Source organism: Sus scrofa, chromosome 1 (genome assembly GCF_054392235.1).
Source record: "Sus scrofa isolate SSC_HxYL_T2T_F1_AM1 chromosome 1, Sscrofa_HxYL_maternal_Yorkshire_Landrace_v2.0, whole genome shotgun sequence".
Lineage (NCBI taxonomy): Eukaryota > Metazoa > Chordata > Mammalia > Artiodactyla > Suidae > Sus > Sus scrofa.
This window is the reverse complement of record NC_139383.1, coordinates 128,632,643-128,653,441: the sequence shown is the minus strand read 5'-3', so window position 1 is coordinate 128,653,441 and position 20,799 is coordinate 128,632,643. Positions and strand designations below refer to the sequence as shown.

At 39.0% G+C, this 20,799-nt stretch overlaps 1 protein-coding gene across 5 annotated transcripts in view; it reads right to left on the bottom strand.

Annotated features, from left to right (window-relative positions):
* MYO5A (myosin VA) overlaps nt 1–20,799 on the bottom strand; it is a 232,704-nt gene that overhangs the window by 68,293 nt on the left and 143,612 nt on the right. For all 5 annotated transcript variants that reach the window (XR_014811231.1, XM_013992979.3, XM_013992982.3 and 2 more), the window contains exons 15-23: nt 18,693–18,854; nt 17,465–17,562; nt 14,058–14,144; nt 13,859–13,967; nt 11,175–11,386; nt 10,132–10,288; nt 5,887–6,126; nt 4,642–4,890; nt 1,883–1,976 (exon numbers count right to left, since the gene is read on the bottom strand). Coding sequence is in view for 4 of the 5 variants with exons in the window: in XM_013992979.3 (XP_013848433.1) it covers nt 1,883–1,976; nt 4,642–4,890; nt 5,887–6,126; nt 10,132–10,288; nt 11,175–11,386; nt 13,859–13,967; nt 14,058–14,144; nt 17,465–17,562; nt 18,693–18,854 (1,408 nt within the window). In the remaining variant the exon portion in view is untranslated. The remainder of the gene's footprint in view (nt 1–1,882; nt 1,977–4,641; nt 4,891–5,886; nt 6,127–10,131; nt 10,289–11,174; nt 11,387–13,858; nt 13,968–14,057; nt 14,145–17,464; nt 17,563–18,692; nt 18,855–20,799) is intronic.

Here is a 20,799-nt window from a genome sequence, read left to right as displayed (position 1 = left end):
CCAAGCTGGTCATCTGTGCTGTGACTTCCCCTCTGTGCTGCAAGGGAACCTGACCTTTCCATTTACTTGCCTACTCTCTCTGCAGCCAGTGGATGGTACTTAGATAGGACATCATCTGGATATTGGAGATTAGCCTCTGAGTGCACATCAAGCAAAGCAAAAAAGCCTTAAATCACAGCTGTATGTTTAATCTCAATAAGCTGACCCAGCCACATTTATAAATATTAAGCTTCCTACCATTATGGCCCATTTTACCCTCCTATTTTGTGGCGAACTCCTAATCGGCCCTGCCTGCTTCTACTGCTTCATCATTTCTTTCTCCATCAGCTCCGTGAGGGCAAGGTTGCCAAGTGTCTTGTCACAACTGCCTCCTGGTACCCACCAGCATCTCCCTATTCTAGGGCTTTAATAATATGTAAATAAATGAATGAAAGACTGTTTTCTCTGTAACATTCTACACATTGCCTTTTATTCTCACCAGTTTGCGGAAGCTGCCCAAGGCTATCAACAAATTCTCCCTAGGCAAATCCATCGTTATTTTCCTTGTTTTTATCATTCTGTATCAAATAACATTTTCTACTATCCTAGAAGAAGTCTCATCATTCTGGCTTTTCCCATTACATTCTGCATCCTAATGTAGTGTTTTTTTCCATATTTTCCATGACTATTCTCTCCTTCCCTCTTAATTTGCTTTTCTGGCTCATTTTCTTTGCTTATCCCTTACACATGGTCATTCTATAAGACTTAATTTCATATTTTCTTCTTTTTACTCTATAGTATTCCTTTTTTTGGGAGGCAGGGGATTTTTATACTATCTCTATCTGGAAATCCTAGCTGATATCCAAATTTTTACAGTCTAACAACTGATCTGATTAATTTGACTTATAAACAGAGACTTGTTTCCCTCAATTTCCTCATTACTAATAACATTATTATTTTGATAAATTATCCCAAAACTTCAGAAAATTTTTACTCCTTCTTTGAATACCATATCAAAAGTTACAACCTGTTGATTCTTTTTCGTTTTTTTTTTTTTTTTTTTTTTTGCCATTTCTTGGGCCGCTCCCACGGCATATGGAGGTTCCCAGGCTAGGGGTCGAATCGGAGCTGTAGCCACCGGCCTACGCCAGAGCCACAGCAACGCGGGATCCGAGCAGCGTCTGCAACCTACACCACAGCTCACGGCAACACCGGATCGTTAACCCACTGAGCAAGGGCAGGGACCGAACCCGCCACCTCATGGTTCCTAGTTGGATTCGTTAACCGCTGCGCCACCACGGGAACTCCACAACCTGTTGATTCTAATCCATCACTTGCACCAAGCACTATAGTTTAGATATATGTCTTCTTATCCTATGCTTATGTATATGTGGATTCCTTGCAAATTTTCATCATTTTAATTGATCTTACCAGGAGCAAATAAAATAAATTTCCCCATCTAGCGTGTCTTTTTTTTTTTTTTTAAGGTGGCAAAGAGTGGTTGATCTTAGAAAAATAATACTCATTGTTGTAGCAAAATAAATAATATACAAGATATATTTACTCATATACATTTACGTATTAATTCAAGAATTTGTCCTAAATCAACAGGACTCCTACAAACCATAACTGACAAATCATATACCTACAGAACAATTAACTTTTTTAAGTTATATACAATATTGACTAAAGAATTCACACTGTACTATAAAAAGATCAGATTTACAAGTTTACCAACTAATTCAACCAAATATTTAGAGTGCTTGCCTCCTGGAACTCTGAAAATTTACTGATGAAAGCCTCAACTTTTAGAAATATTTAAGTCCTAAGCAAAGTTGTAACTTATAAACCTTTGGTCTGGGGTTGGCTGGAGAGCAGTAGGTTGGGCCCATGTGAGTCTTACCTGTCATCTCCTTAGCCTGCTCCACAATAAGATGATTGAGGGCCTCTTTTTCCTGCTTCAGCAAAGAATTTTCTTCCTTCAGATCTGATACCAGCTATAAAATGAAACAATAAACTGAGATGGCTGCAACAGACAGAGGAGGCCCGATACTGAATGCAAAGACCACACAGCAGTCATTCCTTACTTCACATCTCAGGGTCCCACTTCTTTGCTGGGTTATATCTAGTCATCCTTCAAACCTGGCTCAAGCATTACCCCCTCCAGAAAGCTTTCTTGGAAACCCCCTCCAACTGTATGTCTCTCTATCTCTCTTTCTCTCTCCTTTGGGTAGTACAGGACCCTGTATATGCCTCTTTATAGCCCTTATAAATGATTTACTTTTACTTCCGTGATTGACTAGAAATTCCTGGAGGACAAGATGACTGCTGTTGTTGTTTTACTTTGTACTGTGAATATTCAGCAACTGCCAGGCACCTAGTAAGAATTTGCTCTTAAAGCAATGATAATGCCTTCTCACCTCAACAGCAAAGTTTATATGTACCCATGATTCAAGCAGAGAGATTACAAAAGTTAAGTAAAATATTAAAGGCATTTGGTTATGGAAATTCATTGAAGACCTTCTGAAGTTCCCTGTTCTCTGTCTCAAGAAAGAGAATTTCACTTTCATCTCCTTTTAAGAGCTTTGTAAGATTGTAAACTTATCCTTTATTTCATATTGGAGCATTAACCATATAAGTATGTAAAAATTACTTAATGCCACAGAACTTAAAAATGATTAAATGGTAAATTTTTTGTTATATGTAAGCATATTTTGCCACAATAAGAAATATTTACCTTTAATTTTTCAGTTCCTGGTTGGATAAGGATTCTCAGGAAGCAAAAACCAAACCAAAGGCAACTTTGCAAAATTCATAATTTATATAGTTTGCCTTTGGAGTATAATGTGTACTTGTTGTAAGTGAAATCTGAATTCCTTTCTCTAAGCATAAGCTCAAGGAACTCTTAAAGCAATAATAATAAAGAGAAAGTATATGGAGTTCAGAGGCAGAGAAAGTGGGCTCTGTGACTAAGGATCCCTGAAGAAAGGGGAACTTAGATTATAGCTGTGGCACAGTGCTGAAGTCAGGAGTCAGGTCAGAAGATGTTCTTTCTGAGGTGCAGCCTCTTGCTTCTGTACTGATAACAGTCTTAATGTTAGAAAGGCTCTCAGTAGAAAGGATGAGTTCTTTCTCCATGTGCTCCTGCTCTTTGTCAGAGGTATGCAATCAATCACCTGTGGTTCTTTTCCAAATAAGTGTCCCTAGCCCCCACTCCCAGAGCTTGGGCAGGTATCTTTTAAAAACCTTTCCAGCAGGTTCTGATATACACTCCTGGTTAAGAACCATGGTTCTAGTGGGCCTTCCAGGCTCTCTGAACAGGGTGACTGGCAATGTAGCTTTCCTGACCATAAAGCTAGCTCTCCCAGTGAAATTTTTTCATTCTTCCTATTATTACACTCCATCTAAAAGAATTAATGTTACTTCCTATATACCTACTCCACTGAAAGCAGAAGAGAACAAAATAAAAAGGGGAAATCTTATTTATGTTTACCATTCTATCAGATTAGAAAGGTATGAACTTGACTTTGAAGAGGAGAGCCAAATAATACTCCTACCAAGCTTAAATACTCTATAGTTTCAGAGGAATCCGGAAAGCTTCAGAGACTCATGAAACGTGGGGAAAAAAGAGAGAGAAAGATCTCAAACCTCAAGAATATCTTGTTGGATAGATTATTTGAATTCTGATAGAATGATCTTGCCATATCAAAATTATATATATTAATAGCACTGCTGCTTTCATACACAGAGCCCAGATCTGCTAGAGATAGAGGAAAGATTTTTTTTATCAGGATCCTGAATACCATGGAAGGATTCCAATTTTATTAGTGACACTATCCTACCTGAGCTATGTCTAAGCTCCTTCAGAGGTTCTCACTGTAGATGCTGCTGTCAAGATTCAAAAGTCAGTACAGAAAAAGCACTTTGGGATTCTTGCCAGTAGTTATAGCCAACAGACTCAACTCTGTTTTCATCAGAGATGGTAATACTAGTGGAATCTCTGAAAATCTACTACTTTTTTCCAGGAAACCTTATGTTGAGGTACATTTAGTGTTTAAACGCTACATCACATTACTGCTGAAGGACTTTAGTGTTTTCTCCATTTAGTAAAGTTTTGATATAAGTTAATAAAAATGCACAGTGTGGAAGCACTGATCCATATGAAGCGCTTTGTTGTTTTTCTATCTGCACAGCAGCTCTTGGCTACAACCAGTGTGCAGATACTTGGATTTCTTCCTCTTGAACTTGAAACAGCCTCAATGCAAGTTCCCATAAAGATCCCTACTATCACTCCTGACAGTTCACTGTTTGATTTACTTCTTGACCACATGAAACCCACTGAAACCTGCTGCAGAGAAAGGAGTCTACGATCCACCCAGACCTATGCATTCAAAGGAAAAGCATGTATGGAAGGTACTTGGCATCAATTCTCCTCTTATAATACTCTTTTTCCCTTGTGCTTATTAGAGCCAAAAGGTTCTGCTAAAAAAACCTATAGTCAAAGACATGCTTGGGGGGAACACTAATAATGAGCAGTAAACCAGTGGAAATTTGCAGTTTACCTTGGATGGAAATTGACATTGAGTCACATGGGCCACATCAAGATGACAGCACATTTCCTTTGTGAAAGGGGTAGATGGGGATATGAACGTTAGCTCTTACCTGCTCAGTTTCTTGTTTGTATCTATCAGCACGTTCCTCGATGGACTTTTTCTCAGACTGTGTTTGTTCTAGGTCTTTCCGGAGCTTGGCAATTTCTTCCTGCAGACTGAGGACCCGTCCAGTGGCAATCCTTGCTTCTTCTTCACTTAGTTGAAGACGTTCTAAATCACTTCGTAGTTTCTCAGTCTCAGTGTTGTATATTCCTTCCAGATTGGTCAGTTTCTCCATGAGGCATTTGTAGTCTTTGTTCTTTAAATACACATACAAGTAACAATAAGTAAATATACACATCATCAAATCTATTTAGGGAGAAAACCATGCTCATGCATCAGTCACATTCATGCTATATCATTATGCCATTGATATTTTATCTAATCAAAACACTAATCCCATTTATGATAATACAAATAATACCCTCTTAGTGATGCAAAGAGAGAGGAGAACAGGATACAATTACTTTTGTTTTACATGATGAGCAACATAGACCTGATTTTCTCATAGTCAAGGGTAGTTGCCATGGTAAATTTTTTCTCCTGATTCTTATCCAGAAATAGAAAAGTCTACACTAGTTTTTGAAAACAAATTGGTGTGCTCCTGAAAGCCGTATGCTGGCCAGTATGCCTAAGAATAAAATGGCCTCAAAATCACAAGTTTCTTACAAATCTCTGTGTTTACCATCTCAAAACTCCTCCTTCCACTCAAAAAATCTTTCCAATGAATCCTATTTTATGTTCTCTGTTTTTCTTTGTCGTCCTTAGTATTTATGTATTGCTAATTACCTTTATATCATTTGCATGTGTTAAAGTATAACTTGATAACTATCTCTAAGAAATTAAACTTTTATTTTTGCAGACTGTAGATTCCTCCAAAGCATGGATATCTTCCTGCTTATTTTGTTGTCTCAGTGCTAAACGACTCATCTGCAAAAGGAACATTACACTATACATACATGAATGATAATAATGAGAGAGCTTTGTTAAAATATGAAGTACAATACAACTCTTGATCCTAACAGTTTGGAGTGCTACTAAACCAGTCTTGTTCTCAAAAATAATTTCCTGCCTTAGTTCTTGCAATTATAATCTTACCTATGAGCTTGTTACTATTTCCACACTTGTCACTGTCATCATTATTTTACTTTTTTTGCTAAGACTGAAAGGGAAAGTCAAGAGATCAATGTTGAGGATGATCCCAGTGGATTTCACGAGCCATGCTGCACCTTCGGGGCTCCTGCTTAAAACACACCTGCTCATCAACTTTGCGCTGCAGCTGCATGATCTTGTTCTCCATGCCAATGTGCAGCTTCTTATAGCGCTCCACTGAACGGGCTTCGATCTTGAGCTTCTTCAGCTCACGCTTGGCCATCATCCGCCGGAAGCAGCACTGAAGGTAGATGATGGCATGCATGCTCCTCTTGTAGTAGGTGCGAGCCAGCCAGCCTCGGACCCACTTCTGAATGATGACTGCTTTGTGCTCACGGAGTATCTGCAGAGAAGGGTGAGTGCAAGTAACGTCAGATCCTGGACTAGACTCAGCATTCAACTCTATCTACCTATGGATGCCAGGCTGAGAACCCACAAGTTACCTAAAGGGAAAGACACAAAAGCTGAAGCAATAACGTGTTATGTGGATTGTACTCAACACAAATATATGGAGGCACAAAATTATTTTAAAAAGTGATTGAAAAGTAGTAGTCTTGGGTCATTTTGATGTACAGTAGAAATTGATAGAATATTGCAAATTGACTATAATTTAAAAAGTAGTCTTTAAAAGGCAATTTAAGAAACATATACAGGAGTTCCCATGTGGTGCAGCAGAAATGAATCTGACTAGGAGTTATGACATTGTTGGTTCGAACCCTGGCCTTGCTCAATGGGTTAAGGATCCAGAGTTGCCATGAGCTGTGGTGTAGGTCACAGAAGTGGCTCAGATCTGGTGTTGCTGTGGCTCTGGCATAGGCCAGCAGCAACAGCTCTGATTGGACCCCTAGCCTGGGAACCTCCATACGCCGCAGGTGCGGCCCTAAAAAGACAAAAGATGAAAGAAACGTATACAAAAATATGTATTATATTCACACTATATGTATGATTACATGTCTATGTATGATGATAAGCAGAGTATACACAGAGAAGCAGTCTAAATAAAAGGCAACGGATTACTAAAACTAGTCTAAAAAGAAAGAAAAAATGTATTAGATTTCTTATTGCTATACTATTTCTGTTAGCAACAGGTGATCCTTTATGAAATAAACATAACTTGGTACCCTGTGCACTACGGGTAAAATAGTAAAATAGAAGACTTACCCACCTGCCCTATTACTGACACCACCTCGCTATGCATTAGATCTGCGTTTGAGGACATGGCATATGGCTGGTAGGTTGGCTGTAAAAGCCAACACTTGGGGTATTGAAAAGTTTATTCCTGACTTTTTTACCCAGAAACAAACAAAAAATGATATTCTTGTTTGCCACATTTGAGGAATACCATTCTAGTGAGGACTTCCCATTACTGTTTCAAATGTAGCAGAAAGCCACTTCTGTGATGCAAAGGTAGTAGGAATGGAACTTTAAAAAGAAAGCTAAAAGTAAGATAAAGTAAACAAACCTTAATTCTATATTGTATTTTCTTTAAACAAACAAAAAAAAAAGACAGATATTCTCCTAAACTTATAAAAAACTTACAGAAATAAGATTGTCTTATGGATCAATTTCTTGTCACTAATAACCACCAAGCAGTGATTGCATAAACAATTTCCAGGAGTGGTGGAGAAGATATTCTTAAATTTTAAGAAAGTTTGAAACAACAAAACTCTGAGGTCCTTCCAAGTCTATGATTTTATGAAATAACTCTTGTATGATATAAATGTTTAAATGTATGCACTTGATTAAGTAATTATTAATGATTATTGCAAATGGGCACAACATATCATTTATGAAACATTATTTACTTTTTTTGCCTCATTTTAGAAATTTTATTATTTATTTATTTATTTATTTATTTATTTTGCCTTTTTAAGGCTGCACTCACAGCATATGGAAGTTCCCAGGCTAGGGGTCAAATCAGAGTTGTAGCTGCCAGCCTACGTCACAGCCGCAGCAACACTAGATCTGAGCCGTGTCTGCAAGCTACACCACAGCTCATGGCAATGCTGGATCCCCAACCCCTGAGCAAGGCCAGGGATTGAATCCAAACCCTCATGGATATTAGCAGGATTTGTTTCCACTGCACCATATTAGGAACCCCTCTTTTATGAAACTTTAAATGCAAAAAAAAAAAAAAAATTCTCAAAAACCATCTATTCAGACTGAGAGAAATTTAGTAAGATCATTAAAAGAATAGTTTCTATTTTTAGGTTATGGACCTGAGAAAAACAAGTCCCATCCTAGACTATACAGTTAAGAAATAAGTGGTTATGCTTAAAACCATCAAATACAAAAATTATAGGTGTTTAGGAGAACTTAATAGTATCCTCAGCCAACTCAAGGCTGCCTTTTGGGCTGTTTTCCTAATGCTAAGGTGGCCTGCAGTTCTCACTCAGTGTAGTCACTGTGCTTGTGCTTCATGCTACAGTAAGACAGGCTTCCTGAGCTCTCACTGAACATCACAGTCCCAAGGGAGCCTCTTGTCTCATCTGGTTGACTAGTGACAAACTGAGTAAGACTCAATGATGGCAAATTGAAGGTCTTTAGACTTTAAAACTTAAGCATTACACTGTGGTAAAGCTACCAATGCCTATTTTCCTGTTCTTCAGACATTGGTCCATTTCTATAATTTCAGTCAAATGTTAACAGTATAATTAGAGCATCCATTCTCAATCTCATTTCCACTGGTGAGTCAGAGACATTAAGTTAACATCTGCTCTCACTTTGAGACCCCCAAACCCCGTGAAGTGGGAGCTTGGATTGGTATTACAACTAGAAGGAGCACTATTAGCCTACACATGAGCTAGCCTCTAACCTGCCACCCCACCATGTCCAGTCACAGTGGGAGCTGAGCTGCTCAGAGACTGCTACTGCTAAAACAATGGTCTCAAACTCCAGTTCAGATGTTCCTGAGGAGAGCAGTGAGGAAACAGGAGAGTAACTGGTTTGGTGTATCTAAAAGGTCAAGTTTAGTAAGGCTTTTCCCTCCCTTTGAAAGTTCATGCTCAAAAAGAGGGAACACCTGACTATAAAGCAGGTGTAGGCAGAGAAAGACCTGGAGTAGCTATCTTCAAATTTTTGTCAAAACACAGCTATCAAATATGCTCATCGAAGCCTCATTAGATTTCCATTTTTCTTTGTGGTCTAAAATTACTTCAGAATAAGAAAGTAAAAGAAATACATGAATAGGGCCCAGGGCAAATTCACATACTGCCTGTGATTAGAGAAATGTCCCTCAAATCACTCTACCGATGCTCCTTCTAACAATGATGCCCAGAGAGCTCCAAGATCTAGACTGTATTTCTGGTTTACTAGGAACATACTAAAAAACAGACTCAAAACCTTGCTGACATGAAAGAGAGAAAAACCTTTCATCAGCTAGATCATACATTGTTAGAGGTGATGATTAAGATTAATCTGGTGATCCACTATCTACAGCTACTGCTGGACATAAAGATTATTTGTCAAAAACTTCTAGAGTATCATACTCCAGCAAATACAACTTTAAGCACATTAATGTCATACTTTATTTCATTTTTTTCCACGATAAATTATCTCAAGGTTGTTTCACTCTTAAACAATCTTCTGTTCATCTTACCCTAAGCTCACCATAGTCAGAGGCTTCCAATACTAAGAATCTATAAATGTTACTTTATTTGGGAAGAGGGTCTTTGCAGACACATTCAGGATCTTGAGATGAGATTATCCTGGATTATCTGGGTGGGCTCTAAATTCATCACAAGTGTTCTCATAAGAGACAGACAAGAGCAGGAAAGTTAGACAAAGATGATGGAGGCAGAGATTGGAATGATATGGCCACCATTATAAGGAATATTAGTTGCCACAAGCACTAGAAGAGGCAAGGGAGTGCTGCATTGACACCTTGACCTTGACCCAGTGATAATAATTTTGGCCTTCAGAACTGTGAGAAAAAACTGGTGGTAATTTTACAGCAGTCACAGGAAACTAATATACTCACTTTTCTCCCAAATTACATATAAAATGGAAAGAAAAAGGTTAAGTTTTCTTTTCCATGTCTTGTTAATAAATATTAACATTCAGTACTTATTTGCCATTTAAAACTATATTTCCCTAGTGGCTCAGCAGGACAAGGATCTACTGGCACTGTGGCACAGATCTGATCCCAGGCCAGGGAAATTCCTCATGTCGTAGGCACAGCCAAAATAATTAATTAATTAATATAAACACATATATACTATATGTTTCAACTGTTGGTTGTCCTCATATGACTCCTACATTTTACAGGAGCCCTGTGATACTTTGCACATACATGGAACCTGATTAATATTAATGGAATGAATAAAACAAATTGAAAATAATGTCTCACCTTGCGATACCTATTTCTGGCCAAGTAGCCTCGCAAATAAGACTGAAGAACGATTGTGGCAGTCCGCCTGATCTTGTACCTCCTGCGGACTGTGTACATGCGCCAGTACTTCTGAATGATGGTTGCTGCTTTGGTTCTGCGCAGGAACTTAGCATAGCTGTCCAGAGAAAAGAGTGGTATGTTGTCAAGGATCAGAAAAACAGAAGAACACATTGTAGAGACTTAATGCACCAATATCTTTGGCATGAGCAGTACCTCCACTGTATTACTCTAATACGGTAATATTAAATTGATATTTATATTTCTTATATTTGTATAGTTATTTAATAATCCCCCAAAGATCTATGCATTCATTATCTCATTCGAGCCTCCCCTAACCCTGAAAAGTGAGACATCTCATACTATTTGATTTTATACTAAGAAAGTGAAGCTCAGAAAGGTTTATTCTTTCTAGGACTGTGGTCATCATCCCAGGCTCTGTCCCCTCTTTATAGCAGACCAGTTTACACAATAATCCCATGCCACCAGCTTTCTTAGATCTATCCACTGCTAATGTATGATATTTTCCCTTAATCTATCCATTTGGGCATAAGTTCTTTACCATTAATTCATGCCTTCTAAATTAAAATCATCTTCATATGTAATCAAACGTACGTGTAATTCTCTTCTACAGCTACTTAGCTAATTGCTCTGGAAAACTCCTCAATGGAGTCAATGTAAACTAACTCATATCCATGACTGTTTCAATTTACAAATGATTTCTTCAAGCCCATATAGACATATAAAAAATAACAATACTGAGGATGTGAGTAGGCAGTAATCTGTAAATTTTTTTGAGGTTGAATCTGAACCATTCATAAGAATAACTGAAATTTTATTCTATTTACTATTTTATGAGTTAATCCCTTGTAATTAAAAAGTAAGTGTTGTCTTCTCAGGAAGGGTAACCACTCAAAACTATCCTAGTTTGAACAATTAATCAGATGAGGGCTCCAATCTTTGCAGCTCATGAGCCAGAACGGACCCACCACCCGGAGACCTACCATCGGGCCTGATGGCCCCGCACGTATCTCTGCACCGTGATGGCAGCTTTGCGCATGCGCAGGTACTTCTTCCGCAGCAGCCACCCTCGGATGGTCTTCTGGATCCGGATGCAGGCGGCCCTCAGCTTGTCTGCCCTTAATTTTTCTAGATAGGCCACCTGACCCGCGCGGAAAAAGATCTTTGTCTTCCCAAACTGGTATTTGTCCTTGTCCTATTTTGGAAGAAATTGTATATTCAGAAATATAAATGGTGACTATATACATGAAATTTTAAAGAGAAAAAATATGTCTAAAAGCAGAATCAGTAAAGGGCTGAAACTATTGACTAAAACTTGGGCTACATCACAATTAACTAATGGAGCTAGCTTCTTGATCCTAAGCAAGTTGAGCAAATAGCAGGGACTTAAAGGAAAAACCACAGTTTAAGAGTCATTTTCCAGAATTATTCTACCTGGAATAATTATCTGAGGCCAAAAACTTGGTTGTGGGTTATAGGCAGCTATTATTTGCTTGTTTTTATTTTAAATATCTCAAGGAAATGGAGATGCTGAAACTCCCTCTGACTGACCCAAGCTGTAAGGATTACATCAGGCTGTGTGTTCCATGAGAAGGCTGAAGGGACAAAAACACCAGTATGAAGAAAAAGGCAGGAAGTAATGCACATGAAATGAAAATTAAAAGATAAAAAATCTTGCATATTCATGTTAAGAGTTTAAGTTTCTCAACAGTTATCTCTTGACTTTGTCATCAGTAAATCCTACAGATTTCAAAACTCCTTTTACAGGAATGTAATCATTTGTAGTGATCACTAACTTCTGATTATAAGCAAAGTTGAGCAGTAAACACAAACATATATATATATATATATATATGCATGCTATTTTGGTCCATTATAGTCTGATTTACCTTATCTAGAAGCATGCATATTATTAGCCATCCCATACAAAAAGAGTGAAACTTATTTATAATAATCAATACTGAGGTCTGAAATTCTAAGTGAAAACATACTTCTCATTATAAGCAAATATTTCCTACCTTGTATGTGAAAACAGAAAATCATAAATCTCCACATATATCTAAAACTACTTCAGCTTAAATCAATGGAGTTTACAAAGGAAGCTAGCTGAAAGAGCTAGAAAGAGTTTCCCTGCCCCACCTCCACTCTCCTTCTATCCCCAATAGCAAGACTTTATTCCTCTACTTTGTGGCCCCAAGCCCAGCCTGAAGTGGTCTGGGCGAGGAGGCTGGTGCTGGGAGGAAACTGTCCCTACTTTCTGCTCTCCATTCCCTACAAAGGACTTGGGCCAAACTCAAAATGCACCAGGCTCTTTTACAAGTTACCAAGAAAGTGGCCTAAGCATCTGACATGGGGAAAAAAGTTACTACTAAAGAAGAGATATTACATTTAGTTAATAGCTAGTAATTATGACTAATTACTTCAAAGCGAGTTCATCCATCTAACCTAGTGTTAAATAAGCAAAAATATTCTTTTAAAAACTCTTCATGAATCTTAAATTCTCCATAACCTGCATCAGTGGCTCTCAAAGTATAGTCCTCACACCAGGATCAACATCACCTAGAAACCTGTTTGAAATGCAAATTATTGGGCCCATCCCACTACAGAATCAGAAGTACTTGGGGGGTGGGACAAAGCAATCTGTATTTAAACAAGCTCTTGGAGTTCCCATCATGGCGCAGTGGAAACGAATCCATCTAGGAACCATGAGGTTGCAGGTACTATCCCTGGCCTCTCTCAGTGGGTTAAGGATCCAGTGTTGCTGTGAGCTGTGGTGTAGGTTGCAGATGCGGCTCAGATCTTGGCATTGCTGTGGCTGTGGTGTAGGCTGGAAGCAACAGCTCTGATTAGAACCCCTAGCCTGGGAACCTCCATATGCCACAGATGTGGCCCTAAAAAGACAAAAAAGACAAAAAAAAAACCAAAAAAACAAAAAAAAAAACCCACAAGCTCTCTAGGTGACTCTGATGCATTCTAAAGAACACATTAGTGTGGCATGCAAGACTCTCCAAACACCAACCCACATCTCCTAACCAATTCCCTACTGTCCCATCCACCAATTTTTTTTACTGCAAAAAACTCCCACTTTACTATTTTCTGACAAAACTCTATGTTTTTCTACTTCTACACACATTGCTCCATATTAAGATAATCTCCTTCCACTTTTATACAATATTATCCACTCTTCAGGGCCTGACTCAAAATACACCTTTTCCATGAAATTGTTCCTCCATGGCAGATGGGGCTTTGTCTCCTGATTTTTTGTCTCACTCACTCAGCATTTGATAGGGACTAAGGTATATTATACTTATCTTTAAAATGCATTAATTTCCAATACACCCTATGTTACCTGACAACAAAACTTGTTTTTTCTTAATCACATAGCATCTGGCCTGGTGTCTTTTATAAGTAAGTACTCAGTATATTTTTATTGATCATGACCAAACTCTAAAAAGAATGTTTCCTGAGTCCAGATCCAGGCCTCACCATCCTGTTTCTTGATACTGGACCACGATCCTCACTAGTCCCACCATTGTAAAGACACTGTGCTTCTCCACCTTCCCGCCCCCAAATATCCTGGATTAGCAGTACTTGGATATTCAAAGGTTCCAAACAAGGCCTTTGGCAAATATCTGTTCAGGCAAAGGTAAGTGAAAGTCTTCCTTACCAGTATAAGTTTCTCTAAAACATTTTTACATGTTTGTTTTCTGTCACTTAGCACATCTTTTTGCTTCATTAGGACACGGTAGCGGCTGAAAAATTCTTGGTAAGTCCACCTATAAAAAGAAAAACATGTCAGCTTATCTAAAGAAGCAGGAACCTCCCCCATTAGGATCCATATTATATTTGGAAAATGCCAAGCCCACCGAGAGGGGAAACCTGCTGCGCTGATTCGGATGGTTTCCAAGACACCGCACGCTCTCAGCTGCTGCACTGCCCTCTTCTCATCAAACCTACGTGTAAAAGTAGAAATTGTTAACACACACAAAGATGCCTAGCTATCACCACAAACTACTCTCCTCATTCTAGAGTTCAAATTCTTTGACAAAGAGACAAATGGATTAATTAGGGAAGAAAAAAAGCATTTAAAAGTTGGAGCAGTGATCAAAACGGAAAACTCCATGTGAGAGAGAGAGACCGATAGCAGTAAAAATACATACCACAGGAGTTTGTGCCATGGCCCCATTCAGTTATCTTTTTAAAAAATTATTGGTGTTGGGTTAAGAATCTGACTGCAGCACCTCAGGTCGCTGCAGAGGTGTGGGTTCAATCCTTCGCCCAGTGAAGTGGGTTAAAGGATGCATCATCGGAGATCCCATTGTGGCTCAGCCGGTTAAGAACCCAACTAGTATCCATGACAATGTGGGTTCGATCCTTGGCCTCATTCAGTGGATTAGGATGGCATAGCTACAGTGGAAGTTGCAGATGTGGCTTGAATCTGGTGGTGTTGTGGCTGTGCTATAGGCCAGCAGCTGTAGCTCTGATTTGACCCCTAGCCTGGGAACTTCCATATGCCACAAGTGTGGCACTAAAAAGAGAAAAACCAAACCAAAACAAAACAATGATACCGAAACAATAAAAGATCTGGCCTAGGCCAAAGATCAGATTCAGTCCTTGGCCCAAGAACTTCCAAAAACTGCAGGTGCAGCCATAAAAAAAAAAAAAGGTGTGCATGTGTGTGTATATGTGTTTGTATATACATACATATATATATCACAAACTCATAAGAAATACCATTGAGTATATTTTTAGAAGCCCAAATTCCTCTGTACTGTGCCATGCTCATAAAATGGCTTGGTCTAACTAGCTCTTCCCATAATTCTGTAGCTCACCATTCAGAGCTCCCCTGGAATAAAGATTAGCCAGCTCTGGAGATTTCTCTAAGAAGAAAACCAAATTAAATATGCCCCATTCAATTATTTTTCTAAAAGATTAGTGGTGTTGTAAAAGCTATTCAACTCAGTGCACACATACTAAGCATTAATACTGTCCACATCAGTGAAAAACATTTTATATTGTACATACTTTATGTGTATTTCACTCTAGATAAATGGCACCTTAATGTCAAACTGACACTAATAAAGGAAGTAGCAAGTCCTGCCTCACAGAATAGTCACTCCTCTTACTCCCAGTTAAGTCATGAGCGACCAATCTGTGGCTTCTGACTGCAATCTTCCCATGTGTCTCCTGGTGATGGGAGATGAGGTTGGCTGATGGAGGGTAACAGCCCTAGGGCTGTCCAGGAGAGTGGCCCAGGGCATGGCAGCTTCTTCAGGCTTCTCATTTCCTCCAGAAAGGGCTTCTTGGCAATGAGAACATGACAGTCTTTGAGAGGTGCCCTGCAGTCTAAGGCAGAATCTCCAGAGGGCAAGACTGGCAGGGGTGTGGCTGAATAAGCACTCATACTGTGGAGTTTCTACAGCCTTTAGTGAATGTGCCTAAGCTCTGATTCACAAACTGCACTTCCAGAAATACATTATTCTAAGGAGATTATCAGGCAAATATACAAAAATGTTTGGTAAGAGATGTGTCTCATAGCCATAGGAATAATGCAAATGGCTATCAGTAGGGAATAATTTAAATGAATGATGGTATGTCTATATAATGGGATACAATGTCCCCAGTAAAATGACATTGTGGATTTGCATTTACTAACATGGAAAACACTCATAATTTATTCAATTAAAAACAGATACAGGAGTTCCCGTCGTGGCGCAGTGGTTAACGAACCCGACTAGGAACCATGAGGTTGCGGGTTCGGTCCCTGCCCTTGCTCAGTGGGTTAAGGATCCGGCGTTGCCGTGAGCTGTGGTGTAGGTTGCAGACGCGGCTCGGATCCCGTGTTGCTGTGGCTCTGACGTAGGCCGGTGGCTACAGCTCCGATTCAGCCCCTAGCCTGGGAACCTCCATAGGCCGTGGGAGCGGCCCAAGAAATAGCAACAACAACAACAACAACAACAACAAAAGACAAAAAAAAAAAAAAAAAAAAGACCAAAAAAAAAAAAACCAGATACAAAAGAGCAATTATAGCATAGTCTCTTCCCTTTATTAATGTCTCTCTCTCTCATACAAACACACACACACACACACCTGGACACACACACCTGCACACACAGGGCAGGGAAGAATTGATCAAAAAGGATCTATGCCAGTTAATACTTATTATTTCTTCAGGTATAAGGTAATGCTTTTTCATTTATTTTTATACTATTTTATATTTCCTGAAAATTGTTTTTACAATGTACATACAGTACTTCAAAATTAGAAAAATATTTCCATTTTGAAAAAAGTCTTATCATGCATGCTATTTGAGATGTTTGGTAAAAATAGACATTGTCTGATGGTTTCAACAGTTGAAAAGTAGCCAGGGTAACTGTGAGCATCTGCCAAAGCAACCTTATCTTGGCCAACTGTGGTTTTAATCGAAGCCCAAATTAACCAAAAAGATCTTGAACTGAAGTAAATTCAAAATAGAAGGTAAAACTAGAAATGTGTGGTTGACCTCAACTTTTAAAATTGTCAGAAGGCCAACTGCTAATTTGTTCTCACATTCTCAAAAAGGAACAAAAACTGGAAAAAATTCTATTAACTAGTAGTTTCCCTCTAAAAGACATGAAGATTTACCTAAGTATTTTTTCCCTTCTGCTGGTTTGGCAATCCTTATAAGAAATAGACACTTTATTTTTTTTTCTTTGTTTTTAGTGCTGCACCCACAGCATACGGAGGTTCCCAGGTTAGGGGTCGAATTAGAGCTGCAGCTGCCCACCTACACCACAGCCACAGCAATGCCAGATCTGAGCTGCATCTGCGACCTACGCCATAGCTCATGGCAACGCCAGATCTTTAACTCACTGAACGAAGCCATGGATCGAACCCTCATTCTCATGGATGCTAGTGGGGTTCATTACGGCTGAACCATGATGGGAACTCCAGAAATAGACACTTTTATTTTTATTTATTTATTTAGCCTTTTTTTTTTTTTTTTTTTTTTTGCCATTTCTTGGGCTGCTTCCACGGCATATGGAGGTTCCCAGGCTAGGGGTCCAATTGGAGCTGTAGCCACCAGCCACAGCCACAGCCACAGCAACTCGGGGATCTGAGCCGCGTCTGCAACCTACACCACAACTCATGGCAACGCCGGATCCCTAACCCACTGAGCAAGGCCAGGGATCCAACCCAAAACCTTATGGTTCCTAGTCGGATTTGTTAACCATTGAGCCACGACGGGAACTCCAGAAATAGACACTTTTAAATTCAACAGAGAAATACTTACGTGAATGGGAACTTAAAATCATTAGGTTTAATACAGCGCACATAGTGAGGGGTAGTGGCATTCAGGGTCTCCATTAGCAGGTGAAGGGAGTTTCGGAACTACATGAAAAAGAACAGAAAGAGGTATCAAGGATTCATCAAAGTCAAAGATGGTGTAAAAAACCTTGAAATCTAATGACACTAGTGGAGATGACTTTTCTACCTATGAATCTGACCAGCCTTCAATAGGGGAGCTGCTATTTACTAAACAAGAATGCTTGGGCTTTCAGTTCAAGTTTGCTTAAACCCTACCATTATATCTTATCCACTAAATACACATTCTTGTTCCTCACGACCCCCAACCTCTATACCCCTTTAATTTAGACTTTATTTTCTTAGAGTGGTTTTAGGTTCACAGCAAAATCGGACAGAAGATACAGAGATGTCTCACATTCCCCCACCCTGACAGCCATGGCCTCCCCCATTATCAATTTTCCCCACCACAGGGTACATTTGTTGCAGTTGATGTGCCTATTCTAACACATCATTATCATCATTACATTAGAGTTCACTCTTCCATACATGCACCATATTCAGATTTCTGAAATATTGAGCACTCAAAATTTTGACTAAAAATATAAACTTGCTTTAAGGATATTAAGGTATCATATCTGGTGGGAATTCTGCTCTATGACAGAGAAAAAAGTAGAAGATGATTTAAAAGGGTATAGGAAATGAAGAGAGAATGGAGTACAGCAGGGTGGGGTTAACCTCAGGAACAAGGGATCGGACTAGGGTTTGTGGACCCATGTCAGGTCCCACCTCCTATCTGCACTGGGTACAAGGTCCCATGCATAGGAAGACAAGCTGGCTAGCAGGCAGCCTCCAGCCCAAAGCTCACAGCCCCTGCTCAAGCACGGAGCACATGTGACAGGTTTCCCACTTCCCACAGAGCATAAAACATCAAAGAAAGGAGAGGGAGCTGTACAAATCCAGAGAGGAAACAACCAGAGAACAAAAAAAGGCAGCAGTGGTCTCTGAGGGAAGAATACACTAGAACAATGAAAATGTAGAGAAAATTTTTCTTGGAAGGGCTTAAGCAGAGTCACAGGTCTACAGTTAGGTGGGGAAGTATGAATGGACAGTGTTTCATGTTCGCACAGTGAAAGCTCTAGTCTTTCCTCACCTTTGGACCCCAGCTCCAGCTGAGCCAGAATGGAAGCAGTAAAGCAGTAGCTCCCTGAACTCACCTGGTGCCCCACCGTTTTCTTGTGCTCCTTAGCCATCTGGCCTGGTCTGCCTTTGGTAGGTTTTGAAGGAGTGCGGGTGAGGGGCGTGCGCCCTGAAGAGGTGGCTGAGGTTGGACTGATGGCCTTTTCGTCATCTTGAAATAATTCTGGTAACATCTTAAACTGAATCAGAAACAGTAAAAAGGAAATTACACTCTAAACACAAACTCAAATGGGAATCTTCACTAAAACATGATGATGACTTGCAATCCATAGTGATTCTCTTCCTAAATAAGCCCTTTCAAGGTCATATTCCAGAAATAATGGTCATATCTGTGTTAGAAGCCAAAAATAGTGGCGTCTATATAAAGGTGACATAAAGTTTTCAAAAATGAAGGTGGAAAAATGCAATAATTCTACAAACTTGTTTGGGGGAAACAAAATCAAAACGACTCCACTGGGATTGAAATCTTAATCCACAGGAAATGGCCACTGTAAAAATTTTACTAGTTTTAAATTATAATTATTTCATGAGCAAAATGCTAATTGAAAGTCCCATCTTATTACCTCACTTCCAAAAAGTGTTTTGTCATCATGTTTCATTTATGCACCCCCAATTCAAATGATGACTTCCAGCTAAAGACTGTCACTGAAAGTCTCATCAGGAAAGTTGTTGTGAACTAGTTTTACAATGTTGTAAGACTTAAACATGAATTGGAGTTCTGGTGGTGGTTCAGTGGTAATGAATCCAATTAGTATCCATGAGGATGTGGGTTTGATCCCTGGTCTTCCTCAGTGGGTTAAGGATCCAGCGTTGCTGTGGCTGTGGTGTAGGCCAGAAGCTGCAGCTCTGATTCGATCCCTAACCTGGAACTTCCATATGCTGCGAGTGCAGCCCTAAAAAAAAAAAAAAAAAAAGTAATTTTTAGGAAATAATCTTGATTATAGGAAAACAGGTAAAAAGACACCTGCCCTTATACTGTAAACTTTCTGTTTAAAGGATTTATAACTTGATCATATCATTCCTATAATCAATTTTGTGTTCAACCAGGTTAGCAAAAAGACTGTTAAAAAGATCTGATGGTTAATAAATGAGTGGATAATATAAGTTAATATGGTCGGAAGAAATTTCATGGAACGAAAGAGACTTCAAACTAATCTTGATATATTTACTTAGCTTTACAATAACTACACGTTCCACAAAAATAAAATAAATCCTTCTTATAGGTCAAAGTGTAACTCTAACAACCAATCATTTACCTAAATACCTCAAAGTATATGCAGAAGAAATAATTTTCTTTTTTTTTTTTTTAAAGATTGCAATTTTGGCTTTATTTTTCTAAACATGTCCCTTCTGGAGCTGAGCAAATAGAATACAAAAGATGACGAAGTCTTGCTTACACAGTACAATGTTTTTCTAAAACATAGTTCAAACATGAAGATAATCTAATATTCTTTTTTTTCTTTCTATAATGATTTTTATTTTTTCCATTATAGCTGATTTATAGTGCTGTCAATTTTCTACTGCACAGCGAGGTGACCCAGTCACACATACATGTATACAATTCATTTTTCTCACATTATCATGCTCCATCATAAGTGACTAGATATAGTTCGCAGTGCTATACAGAAGGATCTCATTGCCTATCCATTCCAAAGGCAATAGTTTGCATCTATTCACCCCAAATTCCCAGTCCATCCCCCTCCCTGTCCCTCCCTATTGGCAACCACAAGTCTGTTCTCCATCTCCATGATTTTCTGTTCTGTGGAAAGGTTCATTTGTGCCCTATATTAGATTCCAGATATAAGTGATATCAGATGGTATTTGTCTTTTTCTTTCTTAGTTCACACAGTATGAGAGTCTCTAGTTCCATCCATGTTGCTGCAAATGGCATTATTTTGTTCTTTTTTATGGTTGAGTAGTATTCCATTGTATATATATACCACTTCTTAAACCAGTCATCTGTTGATGGACATTTAGGTTGTTTCCATGTCTTAGCTATTGTGAAGAGTGCTGCAATGAACATGCAGGTGCATGCATCTTTTTTGAGGAAAGTTTTGTCTGGATATATGCCCAAGAGTGGGATTGCTGGGTCATATGGTAGTTCTGTGTATAGTTTTCTAAGGA